Source organism: Cucurbita pepo, chromosome LG15 (assembly GCF_002806865.2).
Source record: "Cucurbita pepo subsp. pepo cultivar mu-cu-16 chromosome LG15, ASM280686v2, whole genome shotgun sequence".
Classification (NCBI taxonomy): Eukaryota; Viridiplantae; Streptophyta; class Magnoliopsida; order Cucurbitales; family Cucurbitaceae; genus Cucurbita; species Cucurbita pepo.
In genome coordinates this window covers 6,384,723-6,404,061 of record NC_036652.1, presented here as the reverse complement: position 1 = coordinate 6,404,061, position 19,339 = coordinate 6,384,723, and the positions used below count along the sequence as shown (strand labels likewise).

Below are 19,339 nucleotides of genomic sequence, written 5' to 3'. Positions count from 1 at the left end.
AAAATTTGTAATAATATTTATGGTTAATTTTTATAATTAAATTAAGCATCAATTTTTATAAACTCACTTAATTTTTGTTAACTAATAACGTAATATTTCTAATTTATAAATATATTCAATTTTACCATTTCATTAATCCATAACTTAAGAAATTTCATTAAGCCTTAATAATATTATTCAGGGACCAAATTGCAATAAATTCAAATTCAAATATACTAATATTTAAATACTTAATTATTAAAATTACAATAAAATTTGAATATATATATATATATATATATATATATATTTTTCATCAACATCCCCAGTAACTGATCTGGGCTTTGGAGTTGTAAAGCCCAATAGGCCCAAACTGGAACGGCCCATTCCGTCTGAAGCCCCCCAATTTTGGCGGGAAATAAGTTACTTCCTCCCGCTAAGTCCCTTGGCTTCGCCTCCGAACAGATACACAGTTACACTGTTCTAAGTCTCAGTGACCGTCTTCATCCCGCCGCATTTCTCTTCTTCACTTCCAGCTGCAATGGCGTCCGATTCTTCTCCAGTTAACTTCAATACAGGTTGGTATCTTTTGAAATGTTCATGTATCTAGTCTAATTCGGGCTGAATTGAAGGTTCATTTCTCTATTTCTGTTCTTCATTTCTGCAGGTCCTTCGTCGCCTGGTGATTCATTCTCTAGTCCCATCGGAAACACCGTCTCATCTTCAGGGGACGGTTATCGCCGTCGAAGCCGTCGCCGGTCATCTACTCCTTCGGAAATTGCTACGCCGCCGCGTCAACGATCCCGAATGGTCTCGTCGGAAACCACTCCGAAGGCTACGGAGTCGCGCTCGCGTCGGCAGGGAGGTGGGAGAAGAGCGTCCGGAGGTGGAGCGACCCCGATGGCTGCTACACCTTCATCGACGGATGATATTCCGCCGTCGACGGAACCTGGCGACGGCGACGACATGGATGAGGACCATCCGACCTTCGTATGGGGGACGAATATCAGTGTTGACGATGTGAAGGGAGCGATCATTCGGTTTTTGAGGCATTTCCGTGGTCGTCAGGCGTCGCAGTCTGAGGGGGATTTTCATACCGAGGGAAAATACGCGGAGGTAATCAAGCGGGTTCTTGAAATTGAAGGGGATTCGCTCGAAGTGGATGCGCAGGATGTGTTCAATTACGATACGGATTTATACACGAAGATGGTGAGGTATCCTCTCGAGGTTCTCGCAATTTTTGACATTGTTCTGATGGAAATGGTGCCCCAAATCAACCCATTGTTCGAAAAGCACATTCAAACTCGGATATTCAATCTCAGAACTTCTACTTCAATGAGAAACCTTAACCCATCTGGTAATGTTTCCAACATTCAATTTGATTGGTTTAGTTCTAGTTAGTAATCTCCAGTCCTTTCTTAAACTGATGACTATGAACAATTGATGGTTCTTTTTTTTAGACATTGAGAGGATGGTATCACTGAAGGGAATGATAATACGGTGTAGTTCCATAATTCCTGAGATCAGGGAGGCGATGTTTAGATGTCTCGTATGTGGATACTACACTGACCCAGTAGCTATTGAGAGAGGTGAGCTTGAGTTTCAATGGATTGTTCTTTTCTGTTTGTGATTGGCCTCATATGCTTGTTCAAATGAAGTTTTCTGTTTGTATTGACAATGGAGTCTATGAACTAATTAGGTCAAATAACTGAACCCACTATATGCTTGAAGGAAGAATGCCAAGCAAGAAACTCCATGACATTGGTTCACAATCGATGCAGGTAATCCTCTGCTAAGTAACTTTAATCTGTACTGACTGTACCATGATCTATCCAATTATATATTACTCTGTATGATGTGCCCGTATGTAATCTAAACTATAGTAGGTACATTTAATCAAAATATTTGCTTGCTAATTCCTTGATATGTATGTCAATAAGATTTACAATTATCCGTAATTGTGGTCCTTGTAATATTATTTTGTTACCAAGTACCATCTCTTATATGCTAACCTCGATACGATAAGCACATTAAAGGCTACGTAATCGTTTCATCTCTGTCAGGAATAATTCTGCATAAATTTTTAATCTACTGACCTTTACATCTGTTGATCCTTATTCAATTTTACTTCATCATGTTTTAACAATGAAACGTGTAAATTGAGGGGCGAATAGAGGACGAGAAATAGCATGTTTAGTTTACTTAATACCAAGTATGACTAACCTATGCCGTTGAATTAGGTTTGCTGATAAGCAGATTGTACGGCTTCAGGAGACTCCTGATGAGATACCAGAAGGAGGGACACCTCATACTGTAAGCTTGTTAATGCATGACAAGCTGGTTGATACTGGAAAGCCTGGTGACAGAGTTGAGGTAAAACCAATCTAATGATGAAGTGGACTGATGTAAGTTTTCTTTTTTCTTTGTAGCCTTATCAGTTTCGATTCTTTTGATAGGTCACTGGGATTTATAGGGCCATGAGTGTGAGAATTGGACCAACCCAGAGAACTGTAAAATCATTATTCAAGGTATATGGTTCGTACATTTACTTGAAATTGAATTGAACTTATTAGTTGTGCTGTTGTAGTCTTAGCATGGTGTACTCGTCTCTTTTATTGCAGACTTATATTGACTGTCTTCATATAAAGAAGACTGATAAGTCGAGAATGGTGGCTGAAGACCCAACTGGAGCTGGGAACCGGTTGGGTGGAAATGTCGATGATGTTTCGTTTGATGAAGCGAAGGTATGGGGTTGAAGGCATTTACCGGCCCAACATTTCTTGGCCATTCTTATCTTCTGCACTCACATTCTTGATTGAAGTGCAGGTGGAAGAGCTGAAAGAACTCTCCAAAAAGCCTGATATATATGACAGACTAACCAGGTCATTGGCACCTAATATTTGGGAGCTTGATGATGTAAAGAAGGGCCTTCTTTGCCAGGTATTTTCCACATTTCTACTTCTACCTTTTCCTGCCTCATTCTGAGCGTTGATTTTTCATTGTGCAGCTCTTCGGTGGGAGTGCTTTGAAATTGGCATCCGGTGCAAGCTTTCGTGGAGATATTAACATACTTCTTGTTGGTGATCCTGGAACCAGCAAGTCTCAGCTTCTCCAATACATACATAAACTATCTCCCCGCGGCATTTACACCAGTGGAAGGGGTAGCTCTGCTGTTGGGTTGACAGCTTATGTCACCAAAGATCCTGAAACAGGGGAAACAGTAGGATCCTACTGCATTTTGAATCTAATTTTCTTGATGTCCAACTTGTTTGAACAATGGATAACTAACAAATTTTGAGTTACCTTTTAGGTACTGGAGAGTGGGGCCTTGGTTTTGAGTGACAGGGGCATATGCTGCATTGATGAATTTGATAAAATGTCTGAAAACGCAAGGAGCATGTTGCATGAGGTTAGTGGGCCTTTGAGTTTTACTTCGAAATAGATTTATTCATGTTCTATATAATTTGGCAGGAGATTCGAATATACCAAGGGACTTTAAACTTTTGGGGCCTTTGGGGCCTTTGGGGCTTGTATCTAAAGTTATTTCTCAATTTTTTCTGTGTGAAGAACATTTGTTATATGAAAGGAAGAACAGTATTTTACTGTTTATAGACAGCATCTATATGTGACACTGTTATTCACTATGTGAGAATAATCCCCCTTTTCGTTCGATCAGCTGTCTATTTCCCAATTGAATTTCATATTTTTTATGGCTTGAGATTTGATGCTTATACTTTCTAGGTGATGGAGCAACAAACTGTTTCAATAGCGAAGGCTGGAATCATTGCTTCCCTTAATGCCAGAACTTCAGTATTAGCTTGTGCAAATCCTAGTGGTTCACGTTATAACCCTCGCCTATCTGTGATTGATAACATACACCTTCCTCCTACTTTGTTATCAAGGTAAGAAGATAATGTTGATTTGTTAACCAGAATGTTTCTAAAACATTGTATACATGCATCTATCTTGAGTACCTCCTGAGCTGTTGCTGTGCTCAATATTTATACATATGTTTGGCACCTCGAACTGATGATGTTGTGGACATTGATACTAAATAAAACGAAACTCTAAAATGCTTAAAATTCATTTTAATAACATCTAATTTGGACTTTAGATTTAACTATTGACTGAAATTATATTGGTTCAGGTTTGACTTGATTTATTTAATTCTGGATAAAGCTGATGAGCAAACAGATAGGCGCCTTGCTAAGCATATTGTCGCATTACACTTCGACAACCCAGAGGTTTGAGCAACTTTCAATTCTTGTCATAGTTGAGCTCCTGGTGATTTATCTTGTTCATCATTCTGTTGCATTCAACTTGCAGGGCATTGAGCAGGATTTCATGGACCTTCATACCTTGACTTCATACATCAGCTATGCTAGGAAAAACATTCACCCAAAATTATCAGATGAGGCAGCTGAAGAGTTGACTAGAGGCTATGTTGAGCTGAGGAGGAGAGGAAACTTTCCAGGCAGTAGTAAAAAGGTAAAGTTATTCAAATACATTCCAATGCGAGGAAATCTGATTGTGTTTTGCAGTTATGAAACTATTAGCTCCTTTTGTAGTGATTGGAATTTATTAATGTATCGACAGGTCATAACAGCTACTCCCAGACAGATTGAGAGTTTAATACGTTTAAGTGAAGCCCTTGCTCGTATACGTTTTTCAGAATGGGTTAGTGAAGTTGCTTTTTTCCTTTTTCATTATTGTTCATAGTCAGTATAACAGGACATAAGTTCTAATGCATTCAGGTTGAAAAGGGCGATGTTCTTGAGGCATTCCGGCTTCTGGAAGTTGCAATGCAGCAGTCTGCAACCGATCATTCTACAGGTAGCTGTTTTGCAATGCCTCTAAATCTCTTTTAAATTGTAACAGCCCAAACCCGCCCAAACCCACCCAACCCACCGCTAGTAGATATTGTCCTTCTTTGAGTTTTCCCTTCTGGATTTCTTTTCAAGATTTTAAAACGCGTCTGCTAGGGAGAGGTTTTCACACCAGAAATACTTCGTTCCCCTCTCCAACCGATGTGGGATCTCACAATCCACCCCCTTGGGGGCCTAGCGTCCTCACTAACACACCGCTCGGTGACTGGCTCTGATACCATTTGTAACAGCCCAAGCCCACCACTAGCAAATATTGTCCTATTTGGACTTTCCCTTCTAGGTTTTAAATCGTGTCTGCTAAGGAGAGGTTTCCACACCGAAAATTCTTCGTTCTCCTCTTCAACCGATGTGGGATCTCATATAAATCCTTTAAGGTTTCACTCTCATATCTTAACTTCAATGTTTCATCTATGCAATACAATTTCAGGAACCATTGACATGGATCTGATCAACACGGGAGTATCGGCAAGCGAACGGATGCGAAGGGAGAGTTTATTATCGGCAACTCGCAACATAATCATGGAGAAAATGCAGCTCGGAGGGCCTTCCATCCGCCTGTCAGAGGTCTGCTGCTAACTCTTTACTGTGTGCACGAACTTCACTTGTTATAGCTCTTCTAAATCTCTTCCAATTCTTCTGTAGTTGCTGGATGAGCTGAAGAAGCAGAATCCTGATAACGAAGTCCATCTCAACAACGTACATTACCTCTCTCTCTCTACAAACCAACATCCCCACCCCCCAACAAAATTGACGAATAATAACTATGAATGTTATGGCAATGCAGCTTAGAAATGCGGTATCAACACTTGCAAGTGAGGGATTTGTAGCGATCCATGGTGATAGCATAAAGAGAATGTGAGGAGCTTGAAGAGATATTGATCACTTCAGAGGTATGGAGCCATGGCCTGAGAAAAACATCCATATTTGGCATCTAAGGATATCATTCGAATGTCCTATTCTTGTTGTATAGAACATCAATTTATCTTGATTTGGGCAGTCACGGTCTCTTTGAGGTCCTCCACAAATAGAAAAAATCATTGGATAGAGACTACGAATTAGACAAAGAGAACTCCTTCGATTGAGAAATTTGTAGAAGATCAAGAGTCGAGAGATTTTATCGCCTCTTTGATTGGGTCAATCTTCTTTGTCTTGGAAGTTTAAGAGCTTGTTTCTATCTGGCCTCCTCGTTTTGAGACATTATCACTTTGGAGTGGTTTATCCGTGGACGCCCCTAGGCTTTGCTCTCGCTTGCTGTAACAATATTTATCTTTTGGTTTAAGTTTAATCATGACTAATATAGTTGTGACTGCAGGTAGTTATATAGTGATAGCCTTTTCCTCTCCTTTTTTCTTGTTCGAGAATATTACATTAAGGTGGAACTCGATTCGAACATTCCCTTCAAGAACTATTCATAGTTATAGTTTGAAACTACGATCCCAAGTTCAGTTATTCCATGTGATTGCATATCTATGATCATCAGAAACAAAACGTTTTTTTTTTATATTTGATCTAAGTTATCAATGTTTAACCAATTAAATTGTAATTAAGTTGGTATTTGGTCGTATCATTTAGTTCTACTAAATTTTTAAGTAAGTTTAATCGATCAATAAATATTATAATTTGATACGTGCTCTTAACTAGTTGAATTAGATTGAACTTGCTTCTTAATCCACGTTCTAGAGGATTTTAGTAAAGTCTTCATTTTTTTTATGGTTCGGGTAAGTTCATCTTGAATATTTATGATTGCCTTTCAATTATTATCGCTTAAATTGAATGTGTTATTAATATCAACGGTAATTAATACTAATGTTTGGTTAGATGATGCAAATTTAGTTTCAATTAATTATAATTTATAAAAATGAAATAAAAAATAAATAGTGATTATAAATCTCATTACTTGTGGAATTTTGATTAATTAAAATTACAAAATGACAGTTATTTATTTTTTAGTTTAATAATATATATTCTTTACCTGAATTTTTATTCCAACTTTTTATCGTTTCGGTTTTTATTCTTAGTAAAATTAATAAAAAAAAATTAAAAAAAAAAACTTTAAAAATTATGAATTAAATAACTAATTTGATACGATTTAATAATTTAATATTAAAAAAAAAAAAAAAAAACAGAAGAGATGGAATCATGTTAACGTGGATGCTCGTGTCGCCTACGATCAATAGCATTCCACTCATCTCCTCTTCTTCTTCATCGTCCTCACCAGATTCGTCTCTGTTCTATTCTTCTCAGCCCCCATCAAGATTCTCAGATTGGCGCTGAAGATCTTCGTCGGAGGAAGGTCTTGGAACAATGGGCGATACCCGAGGAGGTTGCTGTCCATCCATGGATCTGTTCCGCTCCGAGCCGATGCAGCTGGTGCAGCTCATCATTCCCATCGAGTCTGCGCATCGCACTATCTCCTACCTTGGTGATCTCGGCCTTCTCCAATTCAAAGATGTATGTGCACCTTCTCGCTTGCACTCTCTTTTTAATCTTCCTGTTATTTGATTTCTGTTTTGTTGGGGAGAAATTCCGTGTTGCTTAGATTGTGTGATCTGGATGCTTGTTTTTGTTTCTGTTGCTTGGCAATCATGAGGTTGTGCTGCACGTACTCTTTTGATGCTTAGATTGAACTTGATTGCTAGTGTTCTTAGTTTATTGTGCTTCACTGTGATGGCTATGTGTTACGAGGATGTAAATTCTCTTGAATTTCTTGCAACCACTGGTAGTTTCAATTGATTTTTTGGTTTGAGTTTCACTGTACGCTTCGTTGCTTGATTTTCCAGTAATTGTCAGCTTGTAGGACAGCATATTTTGTCTCATGGAATTGTCCTTGGAAACAGGGCTTGATAGTTAGTGAAAATGGGCGACGAAGGAACTCTAAAACCCGCGCAAAGGTTGAATATAGGATAGTATTCAGCAGTTCAAAATTCCTACTGTCTTAGTTATACTCTGATGTAATTGTTCTTCATGATGTTCGGTCTCCAAATTTTTTGTGCTTATGCTCCATATGAAACCTCTCCCTAACAAACGCATTTTAAAAACCTTGAGGGGAAGCTCGAAAGAGAAAGCCCAAAGAGGACAATAACTGCTAGTGGTGGGCTTGAGCTGTTTCAGATGATATCAGAGCCAGACACTGGGCGATGTTCAGCCTCAAAGGGGGATGAACACGAGGCGGTTTGCTAGCAAGGACGCTTGGCCTCGAAGGAGGGTGAATTGGAGGGTCTCACATCGATTGGCGAGGGCAACGAGTGCCCGCGAGGACGCTGGGTCCCGAAGGAGGTGGATTGTGAGATCCCACCCTGGTTGGAGAGGGAAACAAAACATTTTTATAAGGATGTGGAAACCTCTCCCTAGCAGACATGTTTTAAAAACCTTGAGAGGAAGCTTGAAAGGGAAAGCACAAAGAGAACAATATCTGTTAGTAGTGGGTTTAGGCTGTTATAGTAATTAACTTGATACTATAACTTGAACTAAGACGTATATTTTTAAGCTCCTTTGAGACTATCTAATTTTGTTTGTATCACTACAACAACAGATTTCTCATGATTTAAACAGTTCATTTATTGCTGAGTGTATTCTCGTTGAACTAAAATTCCCAAAATATTTAGCCGTATGGACAGGATTTTGCCACCTCAGATGAAACACGAAGGGCTAGTCTCGCGCCTGATCCTTATACTGGAGGAATATATTTATTATACATGTTATAATATTATTTTTCTTATGTTTTTTTTTTTTTTGGTAGTATTATAGCATATGTATTTTTGATGGAACATGATACTTATTGATGTTGTGAGTCATTACTAGAGTTGTAAATGTGTACCAGTTTCCTGCTGTTTTCTTACCTGTTGAAGTAGAACACTCATATATCACATGTAGTCATTTCCAAAATTGATATTCAGCATGCTGCTAACTCTTGGTTCTTCTAGAACAGTTTTTTCCATTGTCATTTGTTCTGCTATTCCTGATACTCAATGTATTAATTTTTCCAGCTCAATGCCGAAAAAAGCCCGTTCCAGCGTACTTATGCTGCACAGGTATGTCTCGACCCATATCCCAAATGTGGATCAATTGTCTGTGCTACTATGATATATACAATGGTTTGGCAATGATCAAATTTGAGCTCTGCTATGCGCAATACTTGTCACTTTAAATTACATCTACATTTCTCTTTCTCTGTTGAACTTACCTTTCTTGTTCTTGGTTCTAACAAGATTAAAAGATGTGGAGAGATCGCACGCAAATTGAATTTTTTCAAGGAACAAATGTTGAAGGCTGGGTTGCCAAGCAAAAGCTCCATTTCACAAGTTGATATCAATATAGATGACCTTGAGGTATCCTACAAGTTTATTACTACCTAAAATGGTTTCTTGTGCTTCATGTCTTGACCGTTTTTCTTTTTTATCACATTGAAGGTCAAACTTGGTGAGCTTGAGGCAGAACTGATTGAGATAAATGCTAATAGTGAGAAGCTACAGCGTTCCTACAATGAACTTGTGGAGTATAAGCTTGTTCTACAGAAGGTAATCCTTTTGAACTTTAACCTAGAAAAGTTAGTCATTTCCCGTCAAATCATGTGATTCGAGAAAATAGTCGCATGCTAGCTTCTTTCCGTATATTATTCATGGTCATAATGTTGGAATCTTTGGGATTAGAGAAATGCTGTGATAAGCAAATTTGTCAGTTTTCCATTCAACCTATGAGTTAGAAAGTTGATGAATTTCCTTTTGTTAGGCTGGTGACTTTTTCGGTGCAGCGCAAAGCAGTGCCATAGAGCAGCAAAGAGAGTTTGAATCAAGACGAGTTGGTGGAGATTCAATAGAAGTTCCATTGTTGTTGGAACAAGTACAATTTTGACCTTTTCTTTTCATGTTTAAGCGATCTTCAATTTTTACATAGTTTAATTCCATTCCCCTTGTGATGAAGGAATCATCTGTGGATCAGTCGAAGCCGGTTAATTTGGGATTTCTTTCTGGTCTTGTTCCTCGGGGAAAATCTATGGCATTTGAGAGGATACTTTTTCGTGCTACCAGGGGTAATGTGTTTCTGAAGCAGGCTGTAGTTGAGGATCCTGTTCCAGATCCTATCTCTGGAGAGAAGGTAGTAAATACAGTGTAATTTTTTGTATTGTAACGATTGTGCTTACTTTTTCATGCATTTGCGACCTCTTAGTAGCACGAGCATTAGATGTCCAGAACTTGATTAGTTGGGACAATTTCATTGTTGGTTCCTATGATCCCCCTCCCCTCTCATGAATTGTTATATATACTTTTTAAATACGATCTTAATTCATGATATTTATACTCAAAATAATTTCTATTCGTGATGTTTATTGGTGCATAAAACTTGATTTGTGATCGTGCATCAACTTTTGTTATATCTTAATCTTTTTGTCCAATGTCGACTACAGGTTGAGAAAAACGTGTTTGTTGTTTTCTATTCTGGAGAAAGAGCAAAGAATAAGATTCTAAAAATATGTGAGGCATTTGGAGCAAATCGATACCCTTTTACTGAGGACTTGGCGAAACAATCCCAAATGATTGCCGAGGTATTGAATCTGTTCCTGCTTGAATTGAATTTGATCTCCTAGGTGTCTCTTGCCTATGAATTTAAAGTTATTCTTGTTTTCTACAAAGCTTGGCTTTTCTTATTATTTGCTCGATATGGGTTTTCTGTTGCCTGTGGTTTGTGTTGATTTAGCAGATCAAAATATTTCTTACGTCGGAGTTTACTTGAGGAGTCTTTTTTGTTCGTGTCTAGTAGGTTATCCATGTATGTTTGGTTGTTTCTATTAAATTTTTTAATCATGAAGCCTCTTCGGTTTCCAAGTTGAAAAGGCGTAAGCTTAAAATATCAGTTGGAATATAGATTGTTTGTGTTATTGCATTTTTCATTATAATTATCAGTTTCCTGCTGCGTTTCTATTTCGATATTTTGCGTTCTAACTTAAAATACATAATACCATGAATATAGGTTTCTGGAAAACTGGCTGAGCTGAAGACTACCATAGATGTAGGGCTGCTGCACCGGGCTAATCTATTGCAGACTATTGGAGAACATTTTGAAAATTGGAATCTCTTGGTCTGTCATAAACTCTACTCTATTTCTGGGTTGTAATGTGGATTTCCATATTTTATGTGGTGTTCTAATTTTCTTACATTACTTTTTGAACTCGGAAGGCGAGGAAGGAAAAATCCATATACCATATCTTGAACATGCTTAGCCTTGATGTAACCAAACAATGTCTGGTCGCGGAGGGGTGGGGTCCTGTTTTTGCAACAAAACAGGTAATCTTCTGCTTAGTTGTTTGTTCTATGAGCGTCGTAAATAAAAATTGAGCCTTTTGTTACAAGAATTGAATATTACTTTTGACACCAAACTTGATATTTCAGATTCAGGAAGCACTCCAGCGAGCAGCATCTGATTCCAACTCCCAAGTTGGAGCAATTTTCCAGGTTTTATTAACTACAGAAGCACCGCCTACTTATTTTCGAACAAACAAATTCTCCACTGCTTTTCAAGAAATTGTTGATGCATATGGGTAAGTTAGTCTGATTTTCTATAAATCACTTGTCCTTCTTAGATTCCATGTTTCTTTGTGGACTTTGGTGGCAAAGCCTTTTTATAATTTTCCGTTCGGTCTTGAGCTTCCTTTTTCCATATTTCATGGTTATCATTGTTTTGAAGAATACTTGAAACATTAACTTAATATTATCTTCCCTGTCATATTCAAAAGAGGTCTCTCTCCCCGCGCTTTTCAGTAACCTGGTATTAATATTTTTAGCTAGATCATGCTCCATGTTGTAATATTCTCGTTCTCGTTCTCGTTCTCCCGAGTAGTACTTTCTAATTAGGTAGGAGGAGGTTAAGAACTTGGTCACTTTCTAATTAGGTAGGAGGAGGTTAAGAACTTTGTCAATTTCTTATTGTCTCTGGCAGATCTTCCTAGTTTAAATGCATCTTGGTCAACATGTTACTGGCAGAAATATGACTGAACTTAATCTGTTATGTTACTTTAGGGTGGCAAAGTATCAAGAAGCCAATCCTGGTGTATATACCATCGTCACGTTCCCATTTCTATTTGCTGTTATGTTTGGTGATTGGGGGCATGGAATATGTCTGTTACTTGCAACACTGTATTTTATATTGCGGGAAAAGAAACTTTCCTCTCAGGTAATTTCCGAGCACTTACTACTAATTTAACCCAGAAGTTCTCAGAACTATATGATGTTATTCCCATCAATATGGGCCCGTCCTAACAGTTAGGATTCTGACCCAGATGGCAATGCTTCTATTTCTCTTCCTTAATATCTTTTCGTTGGATCTTTTTCTTCGAGAAAGCTTGTTACTTAGAGGGGATTTGGTGAAATCTAACAGTTTTTTCCTTTTCAAATTTCAGAAGCTTGGAGATATCACTGAAATGGCCTTCGGTGGACGCTATGTCATTTTAATGATGTCACTATTTTCAATATACACAGGTCTGATCTATAATGAGTTCTTCTCAGTCCCATTTGAACTGTTTGGTCGCTCAGCCTATGCATGTCGTAGTCCTGATTGCAGGTATATCAATGTAACCTTTAATGTACTCTGTCCATGTTTTTCTGTAATTCATGCTATGAGACTTGGTAATGATGGTCAGTCCTGTAATCCTCGCCATTGTAGTGATTCTACCACTGTGGGGTTGATAAAGGCGGGTTCTACGTATCCGTTTGGCTTGGATCCTGTATGGCATGGCACTCGAAGTGAGCTTCCATTTCTTAACTCTCTGAAAATGAAAATGTCTATCCTCCTTGGAGTTGCACAAATGAACCTTGGAATTATAATAAGCTATTTCAATGCTACATTTTTCAAGAACAGCATCAATATTTGGTGAGTTGTTTTGTTCCATTTTTAGTTTTCTGTCGTTCTTCCATGTTTTTACATAGTGAGATATTTCTGATTTGTATTAGGGGTGAATCATGATAGGAAGTGCTGTTGCTATATGATTAAGGAGGCGTTTCTGAATGCCCCCTCTCGAGATAAGGGCAGAGTTTTGTGGCACGCTAGCTTCTTTTTTCGTGTGGGGCTCATGACTTAGAGACATAATAGGATCTTTGGAGAGGGGGCGAGATTGTGGGAGGAGGTTGGGATGGTGTTAGGTTTAATGCTTCTTTGTGTACATCTGTTACCCGACTTCTTTTGTAATTATGAGCTTAGTTTTAATAGGTCGGATTGGAGGCCTTTCTTGTAGTTAGGTCCGGACTCCTTTTTGTTGGACAAGTTTTTTGTATGTCCTTGTACTTATCATTTCTCTCAATGAAAGCTTGGTAAGAAAAAAGTTAGGATAGAATGATGAATATCATTACGGTAGGAAGGACATATTAGTTAATAGTTTGAGGATTGGTTGGTAATACAGAGGATTGTAAATAAATGGTTTGCTTTGCTTGTTAGCCAACATTGGATTGACTTGTGCGTACAATTTTCAGGTTCCAATTCCTTCCACAAATGATATTTCTGAACAGCCTTTTCGGTTATCTTTCCCTTCTCATCATCGTAAAGTGGTGCACTGGTTCGAACGCCGATCTGTACCACGTAATGATATACATGTTTCTCGGCCCCACTGAAGATCTGGCTGAAAATCAACTTTTTCCTGGGCAGAAAAATGTTCAGGTCTCCTCCCACTCATACTAATGTTTCTATGAACTCGTATTTATTGTCCTCATATTCATCTTCTTTCCCTCCTATTTCCAGATTGTGCTGCTCTTACTGGCTCTTGTTGCTGTACCATGGATGCTGCTTCCAAAGCCTTTCCTTTTGAAGAAACAGCACGAACAGGTCTGCTTTGGATGCTCTTACAAGCCCTGGTTGTGTTTTTGTGTGTTTGGCTGGGTGGGGGATCCCTTGTTATATTTGACTAGGTTCTAACAATCGTGTTTCCTTCAGAGGTTCCAAGGTCAGTCTTATGCACCTCTTCCAAGTGGTGATGATTCCCTTGAGTTGGATTCGCATCACGATTCACATGGTCATGAGGAGTTCGAGTTCAGTGAGGTTTTTGTGCATCAACTTATACACACCATTGAATTTGTGCTTGGAGCAGTGTCAAATACAGCTTCCTATCTTCGTCTATGGGCTTTAAGGTAAATAAATCAAGTGGTTTTCATTTTCAGTTTTTTGGTTGTGTATTTTATTGCCACTCTACCGGTTGTTTGTTTTTGTTTTATTTTTATTTTTTTGATTATAAGAACCACTCGTTATCGATTATAGAGTTCACTATTTGGAAAGGTAAATTCAAATGGTACCTCTTTTTTCCATTTTCTCCCATTTCCTCCGTCACATTGCCACATCTGGTGTAACAGTCTAAGCTCACTGCTAGCTGATATTGTTCTCTTTGACTTTCTCTTCTGGGCTTCCCCTCAAGATTTTAAAACGCGTCTACTATCACTGCTAGCTGATATTGTTCTCTTTGGCTTTCTCTTCTGAGCTTCCCCTCAAGATTTTAAAACGCGTCTACAAGGGAGAGGTTTCCACACTCTTATAAGAAATGTTTCGTTCCCCTCCCAACCAAAGTGGGATCTCACAATCCACCACCCTTCGAGTCCCAGAGTCCTCGCTGGCACACTATCCGGTGTGTAGCTCTAAGCCCACTGCTAGCAGATATTGTACTTTTTTGGCTTTCCTTCTGGGCTTCCCCTCAAGGTTTTAAAATGCGTTTACTAGGGAAAAGTTTCCACACCATTTTAAGAAATATTTTGTTCTCCTCTCCAACTAACGTGGGATCTCACATCTCATATACATGTGAATGAAATATAATGTTCAGAACTTGAAATTATGAACTTCGGTTAGAACTTAGAACCCTAATAAATGCCATATGGAGTTAAAAGACTCCAATGTTCCCTTCAAAAAAAAATCTTCGTTTGTTATGTATGAACATCGCGGAGTGCTAGTAATAACTAATTGTCTTCAGTGACCTGTTCTCTTTTAAGGTTTGGTATTTTTATTTATTTGTTAATTATTTTCTTTTTTTGTTATCTAGTCTTGCGCACTCAGAGTTGTCAAGCGTGTTTTACGACAAGGTTCTCGTTCTATCTGCGGGGTACGTAACTTTTCTTCATATACCTTCTTTGCCCTTAATTTTTTTTTTTTTTTTTTTTTTTTCTTTTTCTTTCTGAATTATAGACTAGGAGATGTAGAGAACTGGACCTATTGATGCACCTAAATGGTAGGCCGCATTATACAGCTGTTGTGCTTTTAGAGCATTCTATATAATCATCTAAGCTGGTGGTAGTGAATGGTAATTACCAATTGTTGCATTATCTGGGAACTTTGGTGTGAGAAAAACTATAGAATCTTTAGGGCGAAAGAGAACTTTTGTTAGATTCTATGTTTTTCATTGAAGATCAGAAGCTGTCTTTTCGTAGTTACTCGTTAAGTCTTATTTTACTCGATTGGAGCTCCTTTTTGGAGCTTCTGGTAGCTTCCACTTTTTTTTGTAACTTCCTTCGTTTTTGTAACAATCCAAGCCGACCGCTAGCAGATATTATCTTCCTTGGACTTTTCCTTTCCGGCTTCCCCCCAAAGTTTTTAAAATGTGTCGGCTAGGGAGAGGTTTCCACACCCTTATAAATAATGTTTCGTTCTCCTCCCCTACTGATGTGGGATCTCACATTTTTTTTATGAAAGCTCTGTTTTGCATTAAAAAAATTACCAAGGGTTATAACATAACATTAACAAAAAGTTTTATTTCCTCTTAGGTTCAACAACATTGTAATCTTAATAGTAGGCATCATTGTTTTCATTTTCGCTACCGTTGGTGTGTTGCTGTTGATGGAGACTTTAAGTGCTTTCCTTCACGCACTGCGTCTTCATTGGGTCGAGTTCCAAAACAAGTTCTACGAGGGAGACGGCTACAAATTCCTTCCTTTCTCATTTGCATTGCTAGATGAAGATGATGAATAATAATCTTCAGTTTCAACATGAAGCCCATGAGATAAAAGCTCTGTTTTGATTTGGTTTGGTTTGTGCACAGAAGTGGTTTGTATTGATTCTTTAATTTAAATATGGTTAAGGTAATTGGCACTGCCATTGCCCTTGTTGAGGAGTGCCTAAGCCTGAGGTTTTGGGCATCAGCACTACTTGTTCCTTTTTAATAGAAAATAAATTGGGTTCTTAGACGGTCCCCAGTGCCTTTATAAGTGGTATCACCGACGAGCTAGCGTGATAAACAAGGTTATTGAGTCAGTTTCCCTATGTTTATAGGCATTTATGCCTGCAAACATTTATGAAATCAAATGAAGAGGATCGAACAATTTCTTTGCTCTTTGATCGTATCATTTTCTATTTCATCCTTATAAATTTATACTCGAACTTGCGATTAGATCTATTTATCAATCGGTTCCCTTCGTTTTTTTTATGTACCTATAGGTATACATATAATTCTTCTAAATTTCATTAGGGACTAATAAATATTTCATTTTTTATTCATCCCGAGAGTTGGAATCCTATATTCCACAATTATTTTTATCCAATCAGTAGTAATCAATAGAAAGGGTAGTTATTTCATTTTCGATTCATCCCCCGATTATTTTTGATCCAATCAGTAGTAATCAAATAGAAGGGGCAGTTATGTATCAATTTGAATCTCTTCCATTTCATTTAAAATGTGATAGTATAAGAAGGGAATGTACTTGAACCAGATAATTCTGTTTTCTTGGCATATTTTATGGAACAGGAGAACAATAATGAATCCAATAAAAAAAAGAGAAACAAAAGGAGCGAGCTAAAGGCTTAGAATTCACACATTTGAGTCAATTACAGGGTTAAGAGAGATCCAATTTACTGACCTGCTGCTGCAATTGGGGTATGAACAGCTGCAACAGTTGAGACCAAGGAATCAACTCCACAAATATTCCTTCCTCTGCAGATCCTGTAGTATCCATTTTCTCCCCATGAGTTTTTGATGATCCAATAGACCTTGTCTCTCATTCTGAAGCTGGTGATCCGGGCTGTTTCCCTCTCGACGATGAAGCGTATCCCCCTCTCATTGGCCGACCTTGACCCCTGTGATTTTGGGAGCATAGCCAGCTGAGCCATAACCCACCAGCAAAACTCCATGATCCAACAGCTTTGAACATATGAATGGACAAGATACTCCACCTATATATGACTGCATGAAACACAGCATTGATAGCAACTGCATTGAGGTATATAAAAAAAAAAAAAAAAAANAAAAAAAAAAAAAAAAAAAAAAAAAAAAAAAAAAAACCCAGAATTTAGCTGCTGATTCTAGTTAGATCCATATTGGATGTTCTTAAGGACATATAGAATCTGTATCAGAGTAATGAAAGTTATATGATTTGATGGGGTATTTTACTTGCAAGTGGGCCATTTTTCACCAGATTTGCAGCAATTTGATCCTCATCAAGTGAAATAACGCTGAAATTGGCAACTGATGCAGCGATCTTGGACCTGTCAAACTTACAGGCTTCACGATCGCAACCAGCTTTTAATGTGTATTCAAATGCACTGTTCATCAAGCCACCATTGCAACCAGAGTCACAGGAACCAGCTTCCTCTGGATCACACTGCCATGTGCAGAAGATATATGCAGAATTTATAAAATGCAAGTTCAAAGGTTTCAGATTAGTATCACTAGAGAGGAAACAGAATTATGGCATGGATTCTCCTTCAACCATAGCCTAATGGTTCATATCATCTTCCCATACATCTTTTAATCATTCAAAATTAATTTAGTGTTTGATTTTACACCTTTAAATGCAAGTTGAATACAATTCAAACTGATTTTAGCTTGTGTTACAAACATGCCCTCGTTACACCTATGAATAATAGCTTCTGATTTTGCACAAATGACATAAATTTTGTGAGAAAAAAGATTAGCAGCCATCATCATCAAACAAGAATAACAAACAAACCAAGCAATCACCAGAATATTCCTAGCTAGTGATTGAAAAAATTAACAGTAACCCAAGACAACAATCAATGAAGCTGGGAGAAACTTCAAAGGAAACATCAAGAGTTGATTATGTGAGATCCCACGTCGGTTGGGGAGGAGAACGAATCATTTTTTATAAGGGCGTGGAAACCTCTCCCTAGCATACGGGGAAGTCCGAAATGGAAAGCTCAAAGAGAACAATATCTACTAGCTGTGGGCATGAACCGTTACATATTAAGATTCCCGATATTCACAAGAAATGAATCACTTTTTAAATTCAAATAAAGTTAGCTATCAAGATCAATTTATACGTGGGAGTGAGAAGAACAGAGAAATTACAAAGCTATTTAAAATAGAGAAGGAAGCGAACCTCGTGATCACAATCTACCAGCTGCTGTTCGCTTAAGCTAACAAGTTCCCCTGTCGCAAGGAAGTTAGCACCATCAAGAGCACCGGTTGTACTGAAACTCCACAGGATCCGCAAGATCCCTGATCGAATATAGATGTTCAAAGCTGGTTTTAAACTTTTAAACAACCCCAAATGGTAAGATAGCAGATAGTTACAAAGAAATTGCTTTAGAATACAATCAGCTTCTTGTAAAATATTTATATATGCTGTAAGAACTATGGATGAAGACACAAGTATAAGTGCATTTCAGATTAACAATTGTCCTTCAAACTTCCACAGATTAAAATTCGTGTAAAAACAGAAATCAAAGGTAACCAAATGGAATAGGCGTATATCCTCCAGAAAGAAAGCATAAGAACAAGAATCAAAACACGCCTAGAACTTGAAAATTCGCCATTAAACAGGAGATTTGAGATATAGTACGGTACCTGATTTTTTACAGCAGTTACAGCACCACGTTCTCTCCAATCAAAATGAATCGGAAGATTCTCCGTAGGAAGAATCGGAGCCGTATTGGTATCAACAGGAAGCCTGAGACGGTTTCTTCCGAGCCCTAGAAATGCCTCCCTAAACTCGGAAAGAGTCAAATCGGAGAACTGAGTGACGCCATGAATGGCGGACGGATCAAATGACTGATGGCGTAGCGCCTGTCGCATATTAGCCTTGAAGATCTTGAACCTAAGATCGTGCTCTTCCTCGGTGGCATATGATTTCCCGAACCTTCACTTGAAGAGTGAAAAATGATGTTCCGATCCGAGAGGGTGACGCTTGAAATCTCCATCGTCGACAACTTGACGAATCAGTGTATCGCCGTCGCATTCGACGGAGTGCGGTGAGGCCAAAGACTCCGATGAGCAGAGTTTGGCGGCGGCGGTGGCGGCGATCACGGCGAACAAAAAGAAACTCCGAACCATGTGATTCTAGCGGTCCTTTTAAAGGATAATTTTCCAAACACGGTCTTGTACGGTCAGTTATTTTCGAGTGCGATTTATGACCATAGATTCAGAAGATCCCGTGGGTCCCACTAAAATTCAACGGTGTGGATTGGTTAACGTCAGCGGTATCCAATTTCCCGCCATTTTCAGTTAGTTCGTTAATATATGTGGGGACGGATTCCCCTGAATTTAGGGATAACTTTTTTTA

General features: G+C 38.3%; 2 protein-coding genes and 1 pseudogene across 2 annotated transcripts; 2 read left to right on the top strand and 1 right to left on the bottom strand.

The window, feature by feature from the left end:
• The first annotated feature begins 443 nt into the window (after positions 1-443).
• On the top strand, positions 444-6,296 carry LOC111776473 (DNA replication licensing factor MCM4-like). Its single transcript, XM_023655917.1, has 18 exons — positions 444-557; positions 647-1,336; positions 1,440-1,568; positions 1,679-1,760; positions 2,220-2,352; positions 2,436-2,507; positions 2,601-2,723; positions 2,806-2,919; positions 2,987-3,199; positions 3,290-3,388; positions 3,721-3,881; positions 4,127-4,223; positions 4,306-4,467; positions 4,576-4,656; positions 4,734-4,812; positions 5,293-5,429; positions 5,508-5,561; positions 5,650-6,296. Exons 1-18 carry the CDS (start codon positions 521-523, stop codon positions 5,722-5,724), a joined length of 2,538 nt encoding a protein of 845 aa, XP_023511685.1. The 5' UTR covers positions 444-520; the 3' UTR covers positions 5,725-6,296.
• Positions 6,297-7,009: 713 nt separating this feature from the next.
• On the top strand, positions 7,010-16,155 carry LOC111811502 (V-type proton ATPase subunit a3-like). Its single transcript, XM_023698387.1, has 18 exons — positions 7,010-7,316; positions 8,852-8,896; positions 9,074-9,193; positions 9,275-9,382; positions 9,594-9,704; positions 9,786-9,959; positions 10,270-10,407; positions 10,833-10,940; positions 11,039-11,146; positions 11,252-11,400; positions 11,879-12,032; positions 12,259-12,419; positions 12,522-12,728; positions 13,325-13,508; positions 13,590-13,673; positions 13,782-13,975; positions 14,872-14,931; positions 15,590-16,155. Exons 1-18 carry the CDS (start codon positions 7,170-7,172, stop codon positions 15,792-15,794), a joined length of 2,457 nt encoding a protein of 818 aa, XP_023554155.1. The 5' UTR covers positions 7,010-7,169; the 3' UTR covers positions 15,795-16,155.
• Positions 16,156-16,519: 364 nt separating this feature from the next.
• LOC111811504 lies at positions 16,520-19,110 on the bottom strand (annotated as a pseudogene).
• Positions 19,111-19,339: the final 229 nt, after the last annotated feature.